This window comes from Suricata suricatta, chromosome 11 (assembly GCF_006229205.1).
Source record: "Suricata suricatta isolate VVHF042 chromosome 11, meerkat_22Aug2017_6uvM2_HiC, whole genome shotgun sequence".
Taxonomy (NCBI): domain Eukaryota; kingdom Metazoa; phylum Chordata; class Mammalia; order Carnivora; family Herpestidae; genus Suricata; species Suricata suricatta.
In genome coordinates this window covers 102,927,773-102,948,351 of record NC_043710.1, presented here as the reverse complement: position 1 = coordinate 102,948,351, position 20,579 = coordinate 102,927,773, and the positions used below count along the sequence as shown (strand labels likewise).

Genomic DNA, 20,579 nt, shown 5'->3' with positions numbered 1-20,579 from the left:
TCGAGCCTCGCGTCAGGCTCTGTGCTGACAGCTCAGAGCCTGGAGCCTGCTTCCGATTCTGTGTCTCCCTCTCTCTCTGCCCTTCCCCACTCCCACTATATGTGCCTCTCTCTCAAAAACTAATAAATATTTAAAAAAATTTTTAAAAATCTACAAATGTCCTAATGGAATACAGGACAAAAATCACACAAGCATCTCAATAAATACAAAAATAGTAGACAAATTCAACTACTACTTCATAAAAACTAGGAATAGAAAGGATGTTCCCCAACCTGATGATAAAACAGATCTACAAAAGCTCACAGTCATCATCATCATACTTTAGTGGTCAAAGACTCATATCCCCTTAAGACCAAGAACAAACCAAAAATGTCCACTTTCCCACTTCCAGTCAACATTTTACTAGCCAGAGAAGCCAGCCAGAGAATTTGCCCAAAAAAGGGAAATAAAAGGTATCCAAATTGGAAAGGAAAAAACATAACTATATTTGCAGATGACACAATTTTGTATATAGAAAATCTTAAGGAACACACTAAATAAAAAATAAGGCTGTAGGATACAAGATCAAGATACAAAACCCAACTGTATTTCTATATAATAGCAATGAACACTCCAAAAATGAAATTTATAATAGTATTAAAAAGAATTAAAAAATCTAGGGATAAATTAACAAAAGATGTGCAAAAACTTAAACTCAAAAAACTACAAAATTGCTGAAAGAAGTAAGACCTAAATAAATGGAAAGACGCCCCCGTTCATGGAGTGGGAACATTGCTGAGAAGGCAACACTCCCCACGTGGACCCGCAGATTCCACGAAGTCCCTGGCCCGGCAGGAAAATATCCCAAAGAGGCAAATCTAAGACGGAGAGTAGGCTGTCTAGGGTTGGGGTGGGGGCTGTGGCTAAGAGGAGAATGGTTTTATTTTGAGGTGATGAAAAGGCTCCAAAATTTATTGTGATCACAGAACTCTGAATATATTAAAAGTTTATATGGGTGAGTGCTATGATATGTGAATTATATCTAAATAGAGCTGTTTAAAAGAATTAAATAAAATAATACACTGGACATATATTTTTCATGTCTGATTTTTTTTAATTAAAAAAATTTTTTTAATGTTTTTTATTTTTGAGAGAGAGAGAGGCAGCACTGGCAGGGGAGAGGCAGAGAGAGAGGGAGATACAGAATCTGAAGCAGGCTCCAGGCTCTGAGATTTCAGCACAGAAACCGGACGCGGGGCTCGAACCCTTGAACTGTGAGATCACGACCTGAGCCGAAGTCGGACGCTTAACCGACTGAGCCACCCAGGCGTCCCTCATGTCTGATTTTCAAATATATTTATTATAAAGTAGCTTTAACATTTTGACAATGAAAGTATGCAATCACCTTTAACCTCTGTGCCAGTTACAAAGCTCTGTTAATGCTTCATTGCTACATTCCTTCGTGCACCTAATATTTGAGTACTCTGTTCTGGACACATAACTCTAAAGCCCTGGATATGAAGCAGTGAAAAAAACGGGTAAAAATTCTACTCTCAGGGACCTTACATTCTTTCTTTTTTAATGTTTACTTATTTTTGAGAGAGAGAGAGAGAGAGAGAGAGTGCGCACACGCATAGAAGAGAGAAGGGCAGAGAAAGGGGGACAGAGGGATCTAAAGCAGGCTCCCCCTCTGACAGCCGAGGGCCCAATGTGGTGCTCAAACTCTCCAACTGAGAGTTCGTGACCTGACCTGAAGTCAGAGGCTTAACCAGTCGGGCCATCCAGGCTCCCTGGGGACCTTACGTTCTAAAGGGGTGGACGGATAACAAGTAAATGAAACATACAGTATGTAAGATACTGTTAAGTGATACAGAAAAAACTAAAGTAGAAGAAGAGAACTAAAGGGAGAAGCGACCTCTCACCCCACTCCTCTTCCCTCAATTTTAGAACAAGGCGATCAGGGAAGATAGAGAAGGTGACACGGAGTCAACTCCTTAAGGCGGTAAAGGAGGAGCCAGGTAGGTGCCGGGGAGTGATACTCCATGCCGAGGGAACAGCAAGTGCAAGGGGCGCCAGGTGGGGGTGCGCAGGTGGCATGGGGGGGACGACGGGACAACCATGGATTCTGCAGCAGAGCGAGCAGGTTGGGAAAGCGGGAGGAGGTCAGAGGCGCCATGGATAACCGGCGTGAGGCCCTGAATGCCGTTCTGACCCTGAGCGCCACTGGCTTTTACTTCTCACTTCTTGGAAAACATCCTTCACATCCCTCTCCTTCTCTACTCTTAATGCAGCCGTCTAGTCCAGCCCCTTACCATGCTTACAGGACAAGCTAACTAGTCTCTGCCATTAAAGCACGCCACTATATCTCTACTTAGACTGAACTTCCTTAACATACTGCTATCATCATGTCACTATTACTGGTTTCTTCATGTCTAATTCATTAAGTCCAAGCTGTTCTGCTTGTAAACAAGGTCTTCCCTAAACCAACAACTGCGTGCCCACTCTAGAAAAGGTAATCTCTCTCCCACATCTGCTGTACTTACTTCTTTTTTTTAATAGTTTATTTATTTTTGAAACAGAGAGAGACAGAGCACAAGGTGGGGAGGGGCAGAGAGCGAGGGAGACACAGAATCTGAAACAGGCTCCAGGCTCTGAGCTGTCAGCACAGAACCTGACGTGGGGCTCTAACCCACGAACTGCGAGATCATGACCTGAGCTGAAGTCTGTCGCTTAACCAACTGAGCCATCCAGGCACCCCACTTACTTCCTGTCTTAAAAGCATTTTACGTCTATGGTATTCTATCATTAGAACGAACTTTCTAGGGGCGCCTGGGTGGCTCAGTCGGTTAAGCCTCCGACTTCGGCTCAGGTCAGATCTCACGTTCGTGGGTTCGAGCCCCGCGTCAGGCTCTGTGCTGACAGCTGGCTCAGAGCCTGGAGCCTGCTTCCGGTTCTGTGTCTCCTTCTCTCTCTGCCTCTCCCCCTCTCATGCTCTGTCTCTCTCTGTATCAAAAATAAATAAAACATTAAAAAAAAAAAAGAATGAACTTCCTACAACTTCTTTGCCAATCCAAACACTCCCTATTCTCCAGGGCTTAACCAAGTTTTCCCTACACCGTGAATTCCCTGACGACGAGCCAGTGGCTTTACTGGGTTCTTCCTTCTCTGACTTCCTAGAACACTTAACCCACATAATGTAATTTAGCAGACCAAGGGCATTACTATCAAGAGACTGATGTACAAATGAATATTTTTCCTTTACTAAAAATTGCCTTCTGTTTTTCACATGCATTATCTCAGTTAAATTATAAACTGAAACTCATGGAGAAGGACTACACCTTATGCTAAACACTAAGTAGTAGCTGGTACTTAACTGTAAACACAGAGTAAACATAGGTCTACTCTACTTATCTTCCCTAGCTTCACAGAATCATAGTGACTGTGCTAGACTAAAACGGATCCATGGCAGAATCAACTTTAAATAAGCTTTAATCAAGGGTTAGAAAACAAAAATAGTCCAAGATGTTCTCTCAGGAAGTTAAAATTATGAAGACACCATTTTCCAACATTGACTGGCATGTTCTAACAAAAAATACGGGCAAAAACGTATGTCTGGTGGGGACATACAAGAATTTTAGAATTTACAGAGTTGGAATTTCCGGACCTCTTACCTTATTAAGTTCTTTCCGTACCAACAAAACTTCTCCCATATTTACATCAATGGAAAGATAATAATGAGGTATGGTTTGCTTAGATTGCATTAACCGCTGTGCAATAACCTAGAATCAAAGACATTAAGACATGACTTAAGTGGCTCTTCTCTTTGTCACCCCATTCAGGGCTCCGTCCGCCCCGTGGGCCAGCTCGCTGGTAACGCGCACCTCAAGCCTCCTCGGAGCTGGCATACGGAGGGCGGCGCCGTAACCTGGCCCTCCGGGCGGGGTTTCCTCAATACAATGTTTGTTTCTCCCAAGAAGCTAATTGGCCAAAGCAAACCTCTTAAACCAGTCATCTCAGATTCCCAACTAAAAAAAGTCTGTTCGTGCTTCAAATTGTGAACACAACTAAACAAACGGAGTAAAGACACTCTGTTTGTGCCCTGGCATTGGTTGCAGATTCGGGGTAACGTTCTTACACGGCGAATGTTGCTGATCGGGACGTCTGTGAAGACCCCCGGGGGCGCGGGCGCCACTCCTGGACCCGGGGCGGGCACGGCGGCTGCTGGAGCCTGTGGGGAAGCAGAAAAGCTCTTGGTGACTGTGGCTCAATCCTGGCACACGCAGCGGGACAAGCCGGTGGCTCTAGAGACGGCAAAGTACAAATTAAAAGGCTTATAGAAAATAGATATTTCTATCCCCAGGGAGCAAAAGGGACTCATATTTGTCCTGTGCTCACACAAGAGTTCTGTTTTTGATTTTTATACTTAGAATTCTGTAATCATGTCATATCATTTTTCTTTGTTCAATGATCAGTTTGCCAAAATAATTTTGTCTCTGTAAAATTACCTTCAAGAAAAGCAGTCAAAGCATTCTTATACTGAAAGGATTTGACAGAAACATAAACAAGATAATTACTTTTCTGGAGAGTGTTGAGAAAGAAGCAATGACAAATCTTTCATTTTAAAACAAACATCTAGATAATTAAATCATTTCCCTTACTTTTAGCTAATAATCTTAACACTTTAAGACAACTAAACATTAGTTGATTGGCTATGTGGATTTAATCCCTGTGTGGAATATTAACTGCATAAGATTCAAACTCTAGTCAACCTACTTGTAAGCATGCTTTTAAAAACAGAGCCAGGGGCGCCTGGGTGGCTCAGTTGGTTAAGCGTCCGACTTCAGCTCAGGTCATGATCTCACTGTTCGTGGGTTTGAGCCCCGAGTTGGGCTCTGTGCTGACAGCTCAGAGCCTGGAGCCTGTCTTCAGATTCTGTGTCTCCATTCTCTCTTACCCTCCCCTGTTCACACTGTCTCTCTCTCTCTCTCTCTCTCTCTCAAAAATAAATAAAACATTAAAAAAAATTAAAAAGAAAATAAATAAAAAAATAAAAATAGAGCCAGTCGGAGCGCCTGGGGGGCTCAGTCGGTTAGGCGTCTGACTTCAGCTCAGGTCATGATCTCATAGTTTGTGGGTTTGAGTCCCGTGTGGGGCTCTGCGCTGACAGCTCAGAGCCTGGAGCCTGCTGTCTGTTTCCATCTCTCCCTGCCCCTCCCCTACTTACACTCTCTGTCTCTTAAAAATAAAAAAGAAGTTAAAAAAAAATTAGAAATATGGCCTGAGCGAGAAGGAGACTTTGTTAGGAAAAATTTAGTGCCACTGAAAAAGAAATTGGAATGCATGTCAATATAGCATTATCATCTTTCCTTTAAAAAAAAAAATGTTTATTTACTTTTGAGAGAGAGTGCAGATGAGCAGGGAAGGAGCAGAGCGAGAGGGGCACAGAGGATCCAAGCAGGCTCTGTGCTGAAAGCAGGGAGCCCGATGCAGGGCCCGAACTTATGAACTGTGAGATCATGACCTGCGCTGAAGTCAGATGCTCAACCGAATGAGCCACCCAGGTGCCCCTCATCTTTCCGTGTGTATGATGAATGAAAGCACATTCATATCTATCTATTGGCAGCCAGTGAAATTAGACAAAGAAAACACAATGTGGTCAAGCTATTTCATTCATAAATAACATGTGAAAGGGTCTAATAGGTTGGACAGAGCATTTGGCAGGAACAAACTGCCAAAAAAAAAAAAAAAGGAACTCACAGGAGCAGCTTTAGTAGGCACAAAAGAGTCGATATCCTTCTTGATGATCCTGCCGTCTGGTCCCGTCCCTGGAAGAGATGCATAAATATCACACATGCGACAGCGCACTGCTGGTCCCTCTGGGAAACGGACACTGAGATCCTGAAGGGCAAGTTACTAAGGGTCCTCTACCAAAGACCCTCTAACGGCTCACTGTCCTACTCCTGCACCTTAAAGTTCTCCAAAAAAAAACCAAAACACACAGCACCTTTTATGCAGTTATCAGCTTTGGTTCACAAAATGCTCGTCTGATCGGTAGCTGTCCTTTTCTTACTAGAGCAAATGCTCTTTGTTTGCAAACATGACAGCCACCACACTACGGAGACCCTGTGGCAGCAAATGCTCTTTGTTATTTCTTTCAGAGTTCCGTATCAGCTGTCCTTGATTTTTTCATGCCTGTTACTTTTAAATTGGGAAATAGTGGCATATGGCTAATGCTACTACAATCTATACCTCCAAAATAAAGACTAGTCGCCTCCTCTCCTAGGCAGCTCCAAAAGGCCCATTCTGAATCTTGAAATGGATCTTGCTTCAGTTCTAGATTCATCTGATCGTGAAGAATCCCCTTGGTACAGAGTCGACAGATAGGACAACTGTTTCAGATAATTTTTTCGACCCAAAATAGCTTGGAGATCTCTCAACTGCAATGATCTCGTCTCGAGAACTGCTCCTTCCTTGTGTGGGCTCCGCCGCTCACGCTTCCTCACACTTGCCGGACTCTAACCTGGCCTATGTCGGAGGCCCGGAGTGAAGTGTGTGGTGTCACACGTGAGGAAAGACCTCCAGAGTGCTCTCACAACGGGCCGGGTTTCATCCTCACTCACTTTCCTTCCTCCACCCATCCACAACCCAGCAGCTTTAACTTTAGCCCCAACCAGATTCCTGAACCTTAATTCTAAGGAGATTCAGAATTTAGTTATTTAAAATACCTTTCATACTGGCCCACTTCTAGAAAAAATTTGGTCAAACTGATTCATCTTCCCCCAAGGCAGACTTTTAAAAGGGTTCTTGCTGTACGCAGCTCATCCCAACTCCTTTCCATTGTTACGAAAACGAGCTGGCTAGGACTGTGCTTCCCCTCGCCCGGAGCTCCAGAACAGAGGCAGCGGCGCCCCTGTTAGATCCCCTCCTTTATAGCAGACAGAACCCACAACCTCCCCTCACCACCAAGGCTGATGTGGACACCACAGCCCCTCGAGAGGAGACCTGCAGAATCACCTGCCTTAGGTTGGGGTTCGGCCACCCGCAAGAATTTCCCGGTAGGACTCAGCCGAAATCTTTTCAATGCTTTTGCCCATCTCCCTATGAAGGCACAACAGGCCGCATAAAGCAGTACGGTTTGCAGGGAAGGACATCAGGCTAGGAGGGAAAATGCAGGGTTGTGTCAAATATAAATCAGATGACTAGAGTCATTTACTCTCTGCCGGTCTTTTTAGTCTCATCTGGAGGCAGAGGTTACAATGCCCACCCCTGCTCAAAGGAATGTGTGAGCACCGAGGGTGAAGTGGGGTAGTAATGTAAAAGTGCTTCGCCTCAAAGAAGTAGAGAACACATATGAGGGACTGGGAGACACGTCAAACGTGGAACATTGGAGTTTAGGCTTTAAAACAGTTTCTCTCGGGGCGCCTGGGTGGCTCAGTCGGTTAAGCTCCAACTTCGGCTCAGGTCAGATCTCACGTTCGCGGGTTCGAGCCCCGCGTCGGGCTCTGTGCTGATAGCTAGCTCGGAGCCTGGAGCCTGCTTCCGGTTCTGTGTCTCCTTCTCTCTCTGCCCCTCCCCCTCTCATGCTCTGTCTCTCTCTGTATCAAAAATAAACAAAACATTAAAATAAATAAATAAATAAATAAAACAGTTTCTCTCTGGACACTTGGGTGGTTCAGTCAGTTAAGCGTCCAACTCTTGATACTGGCGCAGGTCATGATCTCACAGTTTTGGAGTTCGAGCCCTGTATCAGGCTCTGTGCTGACAGCACGGAGCCTACTTGGGTCTGTCTGTCTGTCTGTCTCTCTCCCTCCGCTCTTCCCCTGCGCATGTACACGTTCGCTCTCTCAAAACAAATAAAAAATTAACTTAAAATTAAGAAAGGTTTCTCCCCAAATGATTACACTGTAGTCATATTTGCGAAGTCATCTGTCCCTCTAAGAAGGGGAGGGGCCCAGAGGTTGAGTGCACCAGTTCACGGCCAAGGACTTAAATAACCGTGCCGTCTTCGGGAAATCGCTCTAAAGTACTGTTAAGAACGAGAGCTGGAGTTTCCGGGCTGGCGAACACGTCAGTGTGCGGAGGGTGTCCTCCCGGCGGGGGCAAGCAAGCCCCGCACCCGCCTCCGCGGCAAGCCGCTCCCTGTCCTGCACATCCTTTACCATAAACCAGTCACGGTTCAGTGCTTTCCTGAGCTCTGTGCGTCATTCCAGGGAGTTTTCATACCTGAAGTGGGGCTCCTGGGGAGTCCTGACGTACAGCCAGTGGGCCCCATGTATGGTGGTCCCCAGGACTTCCAACTGGCCCCAGAAGCGAGGCTGTCCCGTGGGACAGAGCCCTCAAGCCTGTGGGGCACGATGCTAACTCTGGACAGGCAGTGTCAGAACAGGACTGAAGTGTTGGACACCCAAGTGGTGGCAGAGAACTGACTGTTGGTGTGGGGAAAAAGCATACGTTCGGTGAAGAAAGGTGTCAGAAAACCCCACGCAATTACGGATCCTCTCAGCTCACTGATTCTAGGCCATTCCTTCCTACTGCAAAATTTCTTCAGTCTCACCAAGACCCCCACTCCACTGACTCCCCTGCTCTCAACACCTACCATCTCCTTGTCATCTTTCCTTTCTCACCCGCTTCCACTGGGTGGATCGTGGTTATGATCACTCCCTGGTCAAACTCTAAAATGTCTGCCTGCTCAGGGGAAACAGAAGCAAAAATGAACTAGCAGGACCGCATCAAGATAAAAAGTTTTTGCATAGCAAAGGAAACAACAAAACTAAAAGGCAGCCTACAGAACAGGAGAAGACATCTGCAAATGACATTATCTGATAAAGGGTCAGTATCCAAAATCTATGAAGAGCTTATCAAACTCAACACTCAAAAGATAAATAATCCAGTTAAGAAACAGGCAGAAGAGGGGAGCCTGGGTGGCGCAGTCAGTTAAGTGTCCAACTCTCAGTCATGATCTCAGAGTTTGTGGGTTCAAGCCCCACATCGGGCTCTGCGCTGGCAGTGCAGAGCCTACATGACATCCTCTCTCTCTCTGTCCCTCCCCTACTCATGCTCTCTCTCTTTCAAAAATAAAAAAAATAAACTTAAAAGAAAAGAGCAGAAGACGTGAACAGACATTTTTCCAAAGAAGACATCCGGATAGTCAACACACATGATGTTCAACATCGCTCACCATTAAGAAAATACAAATCAAAATCACAGTAAGATACCACCTCCCACCTGTCAGAGTGGCTAAAATTAACAACACAAAAAACAACAGGTGTTGGCAAGGCTGTGGAGAGAGGGGAACCTCTTACACGGATGATGGGAATGCAGACCAGGGCGGCCGCTCCAGAGAACAGAACTACCTACGATACAGTGATTGCACTACTAGCTATTTACCCAAAGGACACAAAAATACTGATTCAAAGGGGCACATGCCCTCTGATGTTTATAGCAGCACAATTGACAATAGTCAGAGTCTAAATGTCCATCGACTGATGAAGATGTAGTATATACATATGATGGAATACCACTTAGCCATCAAAAAGAATGACATCTTGGGCCACCTGGGTGGCTCAGTAGGTTACGCGGCCAACTTCAGCTCGGGTCATGATGTCATGGTTCATGGGTTTGAGCCCCACGTCAAACTCTGTGCTGACAGCTCAGAGCCTGGAGCCTGCTTCAGATTCTGTGTCTCCCTCTCTCTTCCCTTCCTCATGCTCTGTCTCTTGAAAATAAACATTAAAAAAATGTTTTTTTAAAAGAATGAAATCTTGCCATTTGCAATGATGTGGATGAAGCTAGATTGTATTTTGCTAAGCAGAACAAGTCAGTCAGAGAAAGACAAATACCATATGATTTCACTCATATGTGGAATTTAAGAAACAAAACAGATGAACACAGAGGAAGGGGAAAAAAGAGGGAAGCAGACCATAGGAGACTGTGGAGAGCAAACTGAAGGCTGACGGAGGACGGCGGGCACGGGACGGGCTACTGGAGGATGAGTACAAAGGAGGGCATTTGTTAGAATGAGCGCTGGGCGTTATATGTGATGATGAGTCACTGAGTTCTACACCTGAAGCCAACTTTACTGTATATGCTAACTGACCAGAATTTAAATCAAAACTTGAAAAACAAGGTCTGCCTTCTCAGTGCCAGCATCAGAGTAGCTTAATACTATTGGGGACAAAAAAAGTAAACACTTAGGGGACTGATTATACTCTACATTCAGAGCCACAAACCTGAAATAGACACACAAACTGCCCAGAAACTAAATTATGTCTCCTCTGAATTCGCTCTCCCCGTCTCTGAGAATACTACCTCACAACCTCTCTAACCTCAAACCTGCGCGTGCTCAGTCTCCAGCCGATACCTTCACTCCACACTCTTTTTTAAAATTTTTTAAAAACATTTTTTAATGTTTTATTTATTTTTTGAGAAAGAGAGAGAGAGACATCGTGAGCAGGGGAGGGTCAGAGAAGGGGGGAGCCACAGAATCTGGAGACAGGCTCCAGGCTCTGAGCTAGCTGTCAGGACAGAGCCCGACGTGGGGCTTGAACCCACGAACTATGAGATCATGCTCTGAGCTGAAGCCGGACGCTTAACCGACTGAGCCGCCAGGGGCCCCACTTCACATTTTCCTGATCCCAACAGTGGCAACTGAGTCGTTCTCCTCGTCCTCCACCACCAAGCTGACAAATCCACCCCACATCCTCCTCTCCTATAAAAATAAGACAAAATGTCCTTAATTCCTATCAAAAGCCAATCCTTTCCTTCTTACACTTTCAAAAACTCTGTTCCTCGTCAAATTACTCCGCCTGTTCCTCACCACCTCCTTACCCCTCTCCTAGACAACCTGGGCTCACCAAGGCAAGTCTGCCCTCCAGGGAACACGCGGCAACGTCTGAGGTTGTTTTCAGTTGTTACGAGCGGGCAAGGCTTCTATGACGTGGTGGGCAGAAGCCCAGGATGTTACTGAGCATCCTACAATGCCCGAGACACCCCCGCCCCAAACAAAAAACTCTCTGGTCACAAATGTCAACAGCGCCACAGCCGAGACGCTCCGTACTAGACCTCGACGACTGTCACTCACTCTCAAAAGGCTTCTCTCGAGCCCGTATCCTCCTCCTAAGCTACAGCTCTATTTCTACGCCTCTGTCCAAAGCAAGGCTTCTTGAATGAGTTGTCCACATGCTGTCTCCACCTCTCTATCCGTAGTCTACCTTTCAGCTTCAAAAATGCACCTTGAAGCTGCCCACTTCTTTCCATTTCCATTCTCACCATGCTGGTCTAAGTCACCGCTGTCGGCTCCAGCAACAGCACCTTCACAGGGACCTTGGCTTTCACTTAACCCATCTGCACAAAGCGGCTAAAATGACCTTTTAAAAAACTTCCCTATTGGGGCACCCGGGTGGCTCAGTGGGTTGAGTGCCCAACTCTTGATTTCATCTCAGGACATGATCCTGGGGTTGTGGGACTGAGCCCCGCGTCAGGCTCTGCACTGAGCATGGAGCCTGCTTAGGATTCTTTCTTTCTCCCTCTGCCCCCTCCCCTGCTCCACGCTCTCTCTCTCTCAAATTAAAACGCACACACACGCACGCACGCACGCACACACACAGACACACACACAAACTGTCCTTATTTTAATCCTTTAGTGGCTTTCAACTAAGCTTTAATAAAATTCAAATTCTCCCATGACCCGTAAAGTCCTTGTTCTCGCCCCTGTATTTCCTTCCAACCTCACCTCCTGCCGCTAAAGCCTCTGCTCACTCTGCTCCATGAACACTGGCCTCCTCCCTGTTCCTCAAATGTGCCAAGCTCTCCCCCACTGCAGACGTGTACTGCCGGCCTCTCTGTCCCCAGCTCTTCCCATGGCTGGCTCCCAGCTGACTCCTCATCTTTCAGGTCGCATCAAATGTCACCTCATCAGAAAGATCCTCCCCAACCACCGTGTCTAAAAGCAGTCATGACTGCAGATACATTCACTCAACAGTGTAGCACTTGGTTTCTTTCTTTCTTGGCATTCACCTTATGTAATAATAACACGTTATTTTCATTTTTACAGCCAATACCTCTGTATGCTGTCTATGTGTAGGTACTTTTTGTTAACTTAGTTAATCCTCAAAACCTGTAAGGCAGTATTTTTATACAGAAAAGAAGAAGCCGAGACACAAAAGGTCAGACAGCTAGCGAACAGCAGAGCCGGGCTTTGTATCTGAGGATTCCAGGCGCACCTGGGTGGCTCAGTCGGTTAAGCCTCCGACTTTGGCTCAGGTCAGATCTCACGTTCGTGGGTTCGAGCCCCGCGTCAGGCTCTGTGCTGACAGCTAGCTCAGAGCCTAAGCCTGCTTCCGGTTCTGTGTCTCCTTCTCTCTCTGCCCCTCCCCCTCTCATGCTCTGTCTCTGTCTCTATCAAAAATAAATAAAAACATTAAAAAAAAAAAATCTGAGGATTCCAGCTCTGGAGCCCATACCCCTAACGACTAAGCTGCATTCCCTTGCTGTTCATTTAACTCTTTATTGTTGGTAATATGGGCACGGAAGCTAAAACCTTGTCGGTCTTGTGAACAAGTGTTGGAGGCACAGACGACGCTCGATGAGCACTTGTTTAAATACTGGTAAATGAGTCACCTGACTCGCTGCCCGGCAAGAACACGGGGACCCCTCCCAGCCTGAGGACGGCGGCCGGTGCTGCTCAGTTATCTCACACATGGTCCTTCTCCACTCGTCTCAATTCTTCAGATATAATTACCAACCCAGGCCCTCCTCCCCTTAAAATCTATTCCATCTTACACTCATCCTAGTTACAAATAACATTAAAAAATGGCAATATGACAATGAAACAACATGAAGATGGAAAAAACATCTTCAAATATTACAAGAATCCTCTGAGGCCCAAAAACTTTACAACATTCTACTCTCATTCTCTGGGGACTGGCTTGCCTTCCAACCACGCAACGGAAGCCAGCAGACAGATGGGAGTGAGCGCCGGAGGCCCGCAGCCGGGCCCCCGGGCAAACAGCCACTCTCTAGACTCAGATGGCACCTTTCCTGCGCAACACAAAGGCAGAGCCCTTAGGAGTATCTTCTCATCCAAAAGTTGGTGAATGAGAATTTTATTTCAAGAAAAGTCCTGCTAAATGTGGTCCTTCAGCGACTAGCGCATAGTGGCCATCAAACCAGGCTTCGGGATTAGGAATTTCCCCTTTGTTCAAGCAAGTACACTAATTACCTTACATGTAATTTTAGCTCAAAAACATTTATGTAAATGCCAGGCAATAATACTAACGTGAACAGTACTACCATTGTGAGTACCTATTATACTCTAGATAGTGTCTTAAGCCCTTTGCCTGTTCTAACGAACACGTTATTTCAGTTTTACAGATGGAAAAGCAGATGGTTTAAGTAATTCATCTAGAGACACACACGAGTAATTCATCTAAAGCCGTATTACACAGAAGCTGATAAAGCCAACAGTAAACCCCAGATGGTCTGATTCAAGACTTCGTACTCTTATTACTAAGCTATACCTTTCTCTTCGGGGAAAGATACGAGTAAGACATTTCCCTTTACCCTCGAGGAGCTTTAGTTCAGTTTTATATGAATTCCTTTCTTCGAAGTCATTTCAAATCACCCCAGGTTTAGGTTTTATTCACTAATAAAGACTTCCTTAATACAAGGTCAAGACATAAACCTCGACTTTGAAGCGCAAGCACATTACACTTTCCCCAACAATTAAGTAGTTCCCAGGAACGGAGAAAGAAAAAGGCTTTCATGCTGTCTAGGTAGATCCTAAATGGACTAGCGCAGCACAAGTGCCCCATCTGTGGTGGCAACGAAGATTATTTCGCTCGCTCACCCTTCTCCCCACTGTTCCGGATAAGATGACTGCACGTACTTGGACTTGCTGTCCGCAGAAGGAAACTCAACCAGGTTTTATCTTTACAACCCAGTTCCACAGAGAAAGACTTACCTTTTACCTGGGTAAGGTCAATCCCTTTCTCTCCTGCCAACTTCTTTGCAAGAGGACTAACGAACAACCTTCCCTTTGGTGCGGCGGGAGCAGCGGGGCGGGCGGCTGACGGTGTGGGCGCTACAGGTTGGGGAGTCGGGGGAACAGGGGCCACCTTTTGGAAAAAGTTACAGATGGTTACTCCACCACTGCAAAGGCCGGTCTGAAAGATCAGGAGTTCACGTTTTATTAAGAAAAATTATATTAATTAAATAACTCTAATCTTTCTCTCAAAGATTATAACGCACTTTTTCCCCTGCTTAACCACCATAATATAACAATATGAAAAGTGATAACAATACTTCATGTCAAACACTGAATCAAGTTACCTTTGCAATAACAAGGAGAGGCAGAAAACTTAATACTGTTATCCCGTATGTAATATCTTTACAGACTGTCTTCACTTTAATCTCTTGCTGCTTCTTATCCTCATTTTCTTACAGACCAACATGGTTTTTGTTTTCAGTTAACGTCATTTCGAAGTAATAAATTCTGCTGGAAGGTTCCACGCTGAAAGTATCTTAAGAAATAAACCAGCACTACTACTGGCCAGCTCCCCACAAACGTAGGGCGGTCAGAAATCAAGATTCCTCTGGCAGAAATGTGTACGTAATTTAAACTCACGTGACTCTAGCTAGCATCTGCGCCTGGAGTGCACACAAGTGCGTTGCCGATACACAGAATACACTACAGCGTACACATCAACGAGACTAAATTCTACACAAGACACGCCACGTAACGTCAAGGTTCTAATGTACTATCAACACAAACTTGACACACTATCACAAGCGAACTCCAAGAGTACCGACGGTAACACAGTATAACTGACCTTCCAAGAACACGAGTCTGAACTAAACACACAGACTCCCCCAGCACACAGATTTCGATGGTACGGGACTGTAAATGTGTTTTCTCTCCCTTATGATCTTAACAACATCTTCTTTCTCTAGCGTGCTTTAAGAATATAGCATATAATACATACAATATACGAAATATGTATTAATGGACTGACTATGTTGTTGGTTAAGGCTTCCAGTCAATAGCAGGCTTGGTAGTTAAAGGTGGGCAGAATCCAAAGTTACACACGGATTTGCAAGTGCACAATTAGTGTCCCCGGCCCCGTCCTGTTCATGAGTCAACCGTATATAACAAATTCTACAGAAACTGGGGAATGAAGGATTAACTTCCATATACGTATCTATACCTACAGCAAAAAAAGAACATGTCATCTCAACTTTGTTCTCAGCAGGGCTCATGACAGTAGGGAAAAAAAAACAACTACACGGGTCAAACAACCGACTAGTAGGTGAGTCGTGCAGAGTCACACGCCTGCAGGTCTCCACAAATGCTAACTATGTCCTTCTTTTAGTTTTTCTTTTTCAGATTTTTTTTAGTGTAATCTCTACACCCATCATGGGGCTCGGACTCACAACCCCAAGGTCAAGAGTCACACGCTCCTCCGACTGAGCCAGCCAGGCACCCCTAACTATCTCCTTCTTTATGCGCAGAGTCTTAGAGCGGGAAGGAACCCAGGATATCACTCAATCTAATCCCGTAACTTAGAGATGAACAAGGTACCGTGTCCTCAGCTCCTGACGCATACATACCGGGGGCGGGATGGATGGCGGTGCTTGTGGCTTTAAGTCAGTCACTTCAGTCGGCCTGTAGTCAGCAAATGCTGGTATGTCTTCCTCTTTTTCTACAATGATACAGAGTGGCGTTCCCAGAGGGACATCTCTGGTGCCTTCAGGGATCAGGATTTTTGCCAGGTAACCCTCTTCCTGTACTTCAAAACCTTAAGTAGAAAGAAAAACCACCATGGAACTTGAGACTCTACTCTCTCACCAAACTCAAAGCACAATTTTAAGCAAAAAGCTCTTCTTTTTCAAGCTACCAACCTTTGGGGAGCTACCAACCTCCCTGTGCCACACGGCTTCTTCACCTACAAAATGGGGCTAACAATAATACTCACCTCACAGAGATGTTCTAAGAATGAATATTTGTCAAGTACCTAGAAACAGTACCTGGTACAAAGTAAATACTAAATAAAAAGTTGTTAAATAAAACTATGAGAGATTACAGACAGAAGTTAATGCTGAACGTTTTCTTTCTTTTTTCTTTTTTTCATGCTTATTTTTGAGAGGGATGAGGGGAGAGGCAGAGAGAGAAGGAGGCACAGAATCCAAACCAGGCTCCAGACTCCGAGCTGTCAGCACAGAGTCTGACATGGGGCTTGAGGCCATGAACCATGAGATTGTGACCCGCACCAAAGTCAGTCACTTAACCGACTGAGCCACCCACACGCCCCAATTCTGAACATTTTCTTAAAAACATCTCTAAGGGAAGCCCCAATGCAGACCCACGAGACCCCAAGATGGTATCAGCTGTACCAATAAGGCATCAGCTGTACTGCTAAAAACCAGAACCACATGGATGTTAAATTAAGGGAACAACTAGTTTGACAGTGATGTGGAATTATGCCCCTAAAGCACCTCTGGAGTTTTTAAAAGAAATTATACTGGGTGTTCAACTAAATATTTCAGTGTGAAGAAATATGGTAAATATGGCATTACCAGGGTTTCTATGGTTTTATTCAGCTACTGCTCTTGGAAAGAACTCAAATGTGAAGTGTTTCAAAAGTAAAACTAAAAGAAGTCATCACAGGGAACAGTTTTCGCCTTGCAGATCTGGGCTTTCTCTCCCTGATGAACACATCTTTGAAGAATCCTTCCCTTCTCCAGTTAAGCATTATTGTCCAATAAAAGAGATGATCAAAAAAGGGAAAAAAGACTCCAGCGCCACAAGAGAGTTTAAAGAGTCTGACCAAGGTAATACTTCTCTAGTGACTATAGTCTCTAGAATACTGTCTTTATAGCAATACTGGTATTCAAGTTAAAATGCATAGTGGATCTGTTGTTAGCCGGATGTTCTGTTCATTTCTGTTTAACAAACAGAATCCTTTCTTCAAATAAAATCTCCTGGGAGGAACACAATATGCAAAACGATAAAAAGCAGTGCCCTGGTGGAAGTTGGGGGAAGGGGCAGGGCACAGCAGAGACCTCTTCCTGACGTCTCCTCGCCCCGAGGTGCCATCGAGGACTCATGGGGTTTGAAGAACACAATCTAAAAACCACCACGGCAGAGGACACCCAGAATCTCCCCCTGCCTCTGTGAGGACTGGACAGGAAAGAAATAGACTTATCCACTAATATCTGTAAATATGACCACAAACACACAACTGTCTAGGTGTGTTCTGTTCTGAGCATAACAATGAATCAGAAAGGGAGCATACGGAAATGGGACATGAGACCTGAACATTCTATCAGTCATTCTCAAACTGTGAACCCGCTTCAAACCCTGGTTTCCACGTTTCCTCACAGTCATCTTAAATTCTTTGGTATTTTCCTGCCTTAGGAGTGATTTTCTCGTGTTTTTTCTTTTTTCCCTTGCCCAGTTTAGAGAACGGTGGTTCTGATATAGCTTCCTAGTAACATAATAGGTTAAGAAGCAAACTCTAACCTAAAAATAATCTCTAAGTTGACACGTCCTTGATTCATTTAGTGTGCGGTGTGGAACTGACAAATCCCACCACGTTCTCTTCTGTTAGGACATTTCCTGTTCCAGGCAATGAATCCCCAAAATCGAAGTTTTTCATGTTATCACTCACTCATTACAGGACAGGACGGCAATCCTCTTCCCTCATTGGAAAACTCAGTGCATCAACCATTAAGAGCTGAAGAAATCTCACCTATAGTGGCCTTGTCAGTCTCTATTTCTGCCAATAAATCTCCTTCACTTAGCTTCTCACCCACTTTTTTTTCCCATCTCTGAACCGTGCCCATGGTCATGGTGGGAGAGAGGGCAGGAAGAACCACCTGCAGAAATAAACACATATTAGTGCTTGATACGAGGGAGACCTGGACACAATGGCACGCATGCAAGTTTCAGTCGTTTTATGGAATGGCAATGACGGGCTCCAACGACCCGAATCCCCATCGGTCTAGCGCCTCCATGACCGCGCGACTTCACTGTCTCATCGTCCCACCAGGTGAACCATCCTGCAAATCCCAAGCCTTAACGTTACCACGGATACTGTGACTCCTCCTCCTCCACCAGAGTTAAAAGCAATGGGTAGACATGAAAGATCTTGTCCCAGATAGTCAAAATTAATTCAAATACATAACTAAACGCAGAGTATCTCCTTTTTTTAATCGTTAAGCTAGAATTTTTCGTTCTCATAGAATGATCTTGGTCTAGACTATTTCATTAAAATTTTGCTGTGCTCCGTATAAGCACATATCCTTTCACTCAGAGGAAACTGCATTTCTCCCAACCTTCCCATTATCTTACCAATATAGAAAAAAAGATTATGAAAAATTACATGCCAACAAGTTAGAAAACTGAGAAGAAATAGATAAATTACTAGAAACATATAACTTTCCAAAAATGAATCAGGAAGAAACTGAAAATTTGAACAGACCAATCACTAGCAATGAAATTGAACCAAAACATTCCCAACAAACAAAAGTCCACAGATAGCTTCACAGATGAATTCTATCAAACATTTATTTTTTATTTTTATTTTTTACATTTATTTATTTTTGAGAGATAGAGAGAGACTGAGAACAAGCAGAGGAGGGCCAGAGAGAGGGAGACACAGAATCTGAAGCAGGCTCCAGGCTCTGAGTGGTCAGCACAGAGCCCAACGTGGGGCGTGAACTCACAAACTGTGAGATCATGACCTGAGCTGAAGTTGGATGCTTAACCGACTGAGCCACCCGGGCGCCCCTCTATCAAACATTTAAAGAAAAGTTAATACCAGGGCACCTTAGTCGGTTAGCTCAGGTCATGATCTCACAGTTCACCTGCGCTGACATGTCGAGCCTGCTTGGGATTCTCTTTCTCTCTCCCTCTTGCCCCTGCCCCCACCCTCTGCCTCCGCTCGTGCATGTGTGCACATGTGCACACACATGCTCTGGTTCCCAAAATAAATAAACTTAAAAAAAAAATAAAGAAGAGTTAATACCTATTCTGTTCAACTATTCCAAAAAACAGAAGAGGAAGAAAAACTTCCAAATTCATTCTACAAGGCCAGCATTACCTTGATACCTAAACAACCAAAATGAAAGAAAAAAAGAAAAGTACAGCCTATACCTGATAAACTTAGATGTAAAACGCCTTGACAAAATATTAGCAAATTGAATCCAACAATACATTTAAAAAATCATTCACCACGATCAAGATTTATTCCAGGGATGCAAGGGTGATTCAGTATCTACAAATCAGTGTGACAGATCACATTGATAATAAAAAGGGTAAAAACCATATGATCATTTCAACAGATGCAAAAAGCATACGATAAAGTACACTACCCATTTCATGACAAAAACCTTCAACAAAGCAGGTTTAGAAGAAACATACCTCATTATAATCAAGGCCACATAGGACAAACCTAAGGCTAAGATCACCCTCAATAGTGAACTAGAGCTTTCCCTTTAAGATCAGGAACAAGAGAAGGAGGTCTCCTTTCATCACTTTTATTCAACATAGTACCGGAAGTCCTAGCCACAGGCAATCAAACAAGAAAAAGAAATAAAAGGCATCCAGATTGGTAAGGAAGCAGTAAAACTTTCACTATTTGCAGGAAAAATAAATAACTAAAGGAACCGTTCTTACAACAGTGACTCCCGCCCCAATAAAATCTAAACCTCAGATTGGCTGATCTAAACGAAAAAGCGCTTTGCCATTCGTATGGCTTGTGCGTCCACTGATTTGGATGCTTCTCGGTCATTATGGGTTTTGTTTGCTTCTTCTCAACACCAGGATTATGCTGAGAGAAAAATCATTTCAAATGATGCCTTAGGAAGGCGCGGAAAAGGAGAAAAACCAACTTAGAACCTTGATTACAAACTTTTTCTGTTCAGAATTTGTCCTCTCCACCTACTTCTTAAAAAGTAGTGAAGCCAATAATCTCTACACAGAATCTTAAAGGATACTTAAGACACATCTGTAACACTTGCACACAAAGCCACACACAGAAAACGGAGAAAAATGAAGTGAGTCTTAAGTAGTGAGAGACAGTTTGCCGAACAGAATGAAATAAATGTGTGAACTCAATGTAAACTGGTGCAGCCGCTCTGGAAAACAGTATGGAGGCTCCTCAAAAAACTATCCACAGAACTCCCCTATGACCCAGCAATACCACTGCTGGGGATTTACCCAAGAGAGACAGAAATGCTCATGCATAGGGGCACATGTACCCCAATGTTCATAGCAGCAATGTCAACAATAGCCCAATCATGGAAGGAGCCTAAATGTCCATCACCTGACGAATGGATCAAGAAGATATGGTATATATTCACGATGGAGGACTACATGGCAATGAGAGGGAATGACATATGGCCCTTCGTAGGAAAGTGGATGGACCTTGAGGGTGTCATGCTGAGCGAAGTCAGCCAGGCAGAGAAGGACAGATACCATATGTTTGCACTCATAGGTGTAGCAGGAAAACAGGAGAGACCTAATGGAGAACCAGGGGGAGCGGAGGAGGGAGAGAGAGTTGGGGAGAGAGAGGGATGCAAAACTTGAGAGACTATTGAAT

General features: G+C 44.5%; 2 protein-coding genes across 2 annotated transcripts in view; one reads left to right on the top strand and one right to left on the bottom strand.

Moving 5' to 3' along the window:
* PIH1D2 (PIH1 domain containing 2) overlaps nt 1-4,258 on the top strand; it is a 22,305-nt gene extending 18,047 nt beyond the window's left edge. Inside the window, exons 6-7 of the transcript XR_003915433.1 lie at nt 1,927-1,997; nt 3,819-4,258. The gene's annotated coding sequence lies outside the window, so the exon portion shown is untranslated. The remainder of the gene's footprint in view (nt 1-1,926; nt 1,998-3,818) is intronic.
* The window catches only part of DLAT (dihydrolipoamide S-acetyltransferase), a 32,432-nt gene that overhangs the window by 8,446 nt on the left and 3,407 nt on the right, over nt 1-20,579 (bottom strand). Inside the window, exons 6-11 of the mRNA XM_029957322.1 lie at nt 17,727-17,853; nt 15,586-15,773; nt 13,940-14,093; nt 5,737-5,804; nt 4,115-4,207; nt 3,651-3,758 (exon numbers count right to left, since the gene is read on the bottom strand). Of these exons, the coding sequence (XP_029813182.1) occupies nt 3,651-3,758; nt 4,115-4,207; nt 5,737-5,804; nt 13,940-14,093; nt 15,586-15,773; nt 17,727-17,853 (738 nt within the window). The remainder of the gene's footprint in view (nt 1-3,650; nt 3,759-4,114; nt 4,208-5,736; nt 5,805-13,939; nt 14,094-15,585; nt 15,774-17,726; nt 17,854-20,579) is intronic.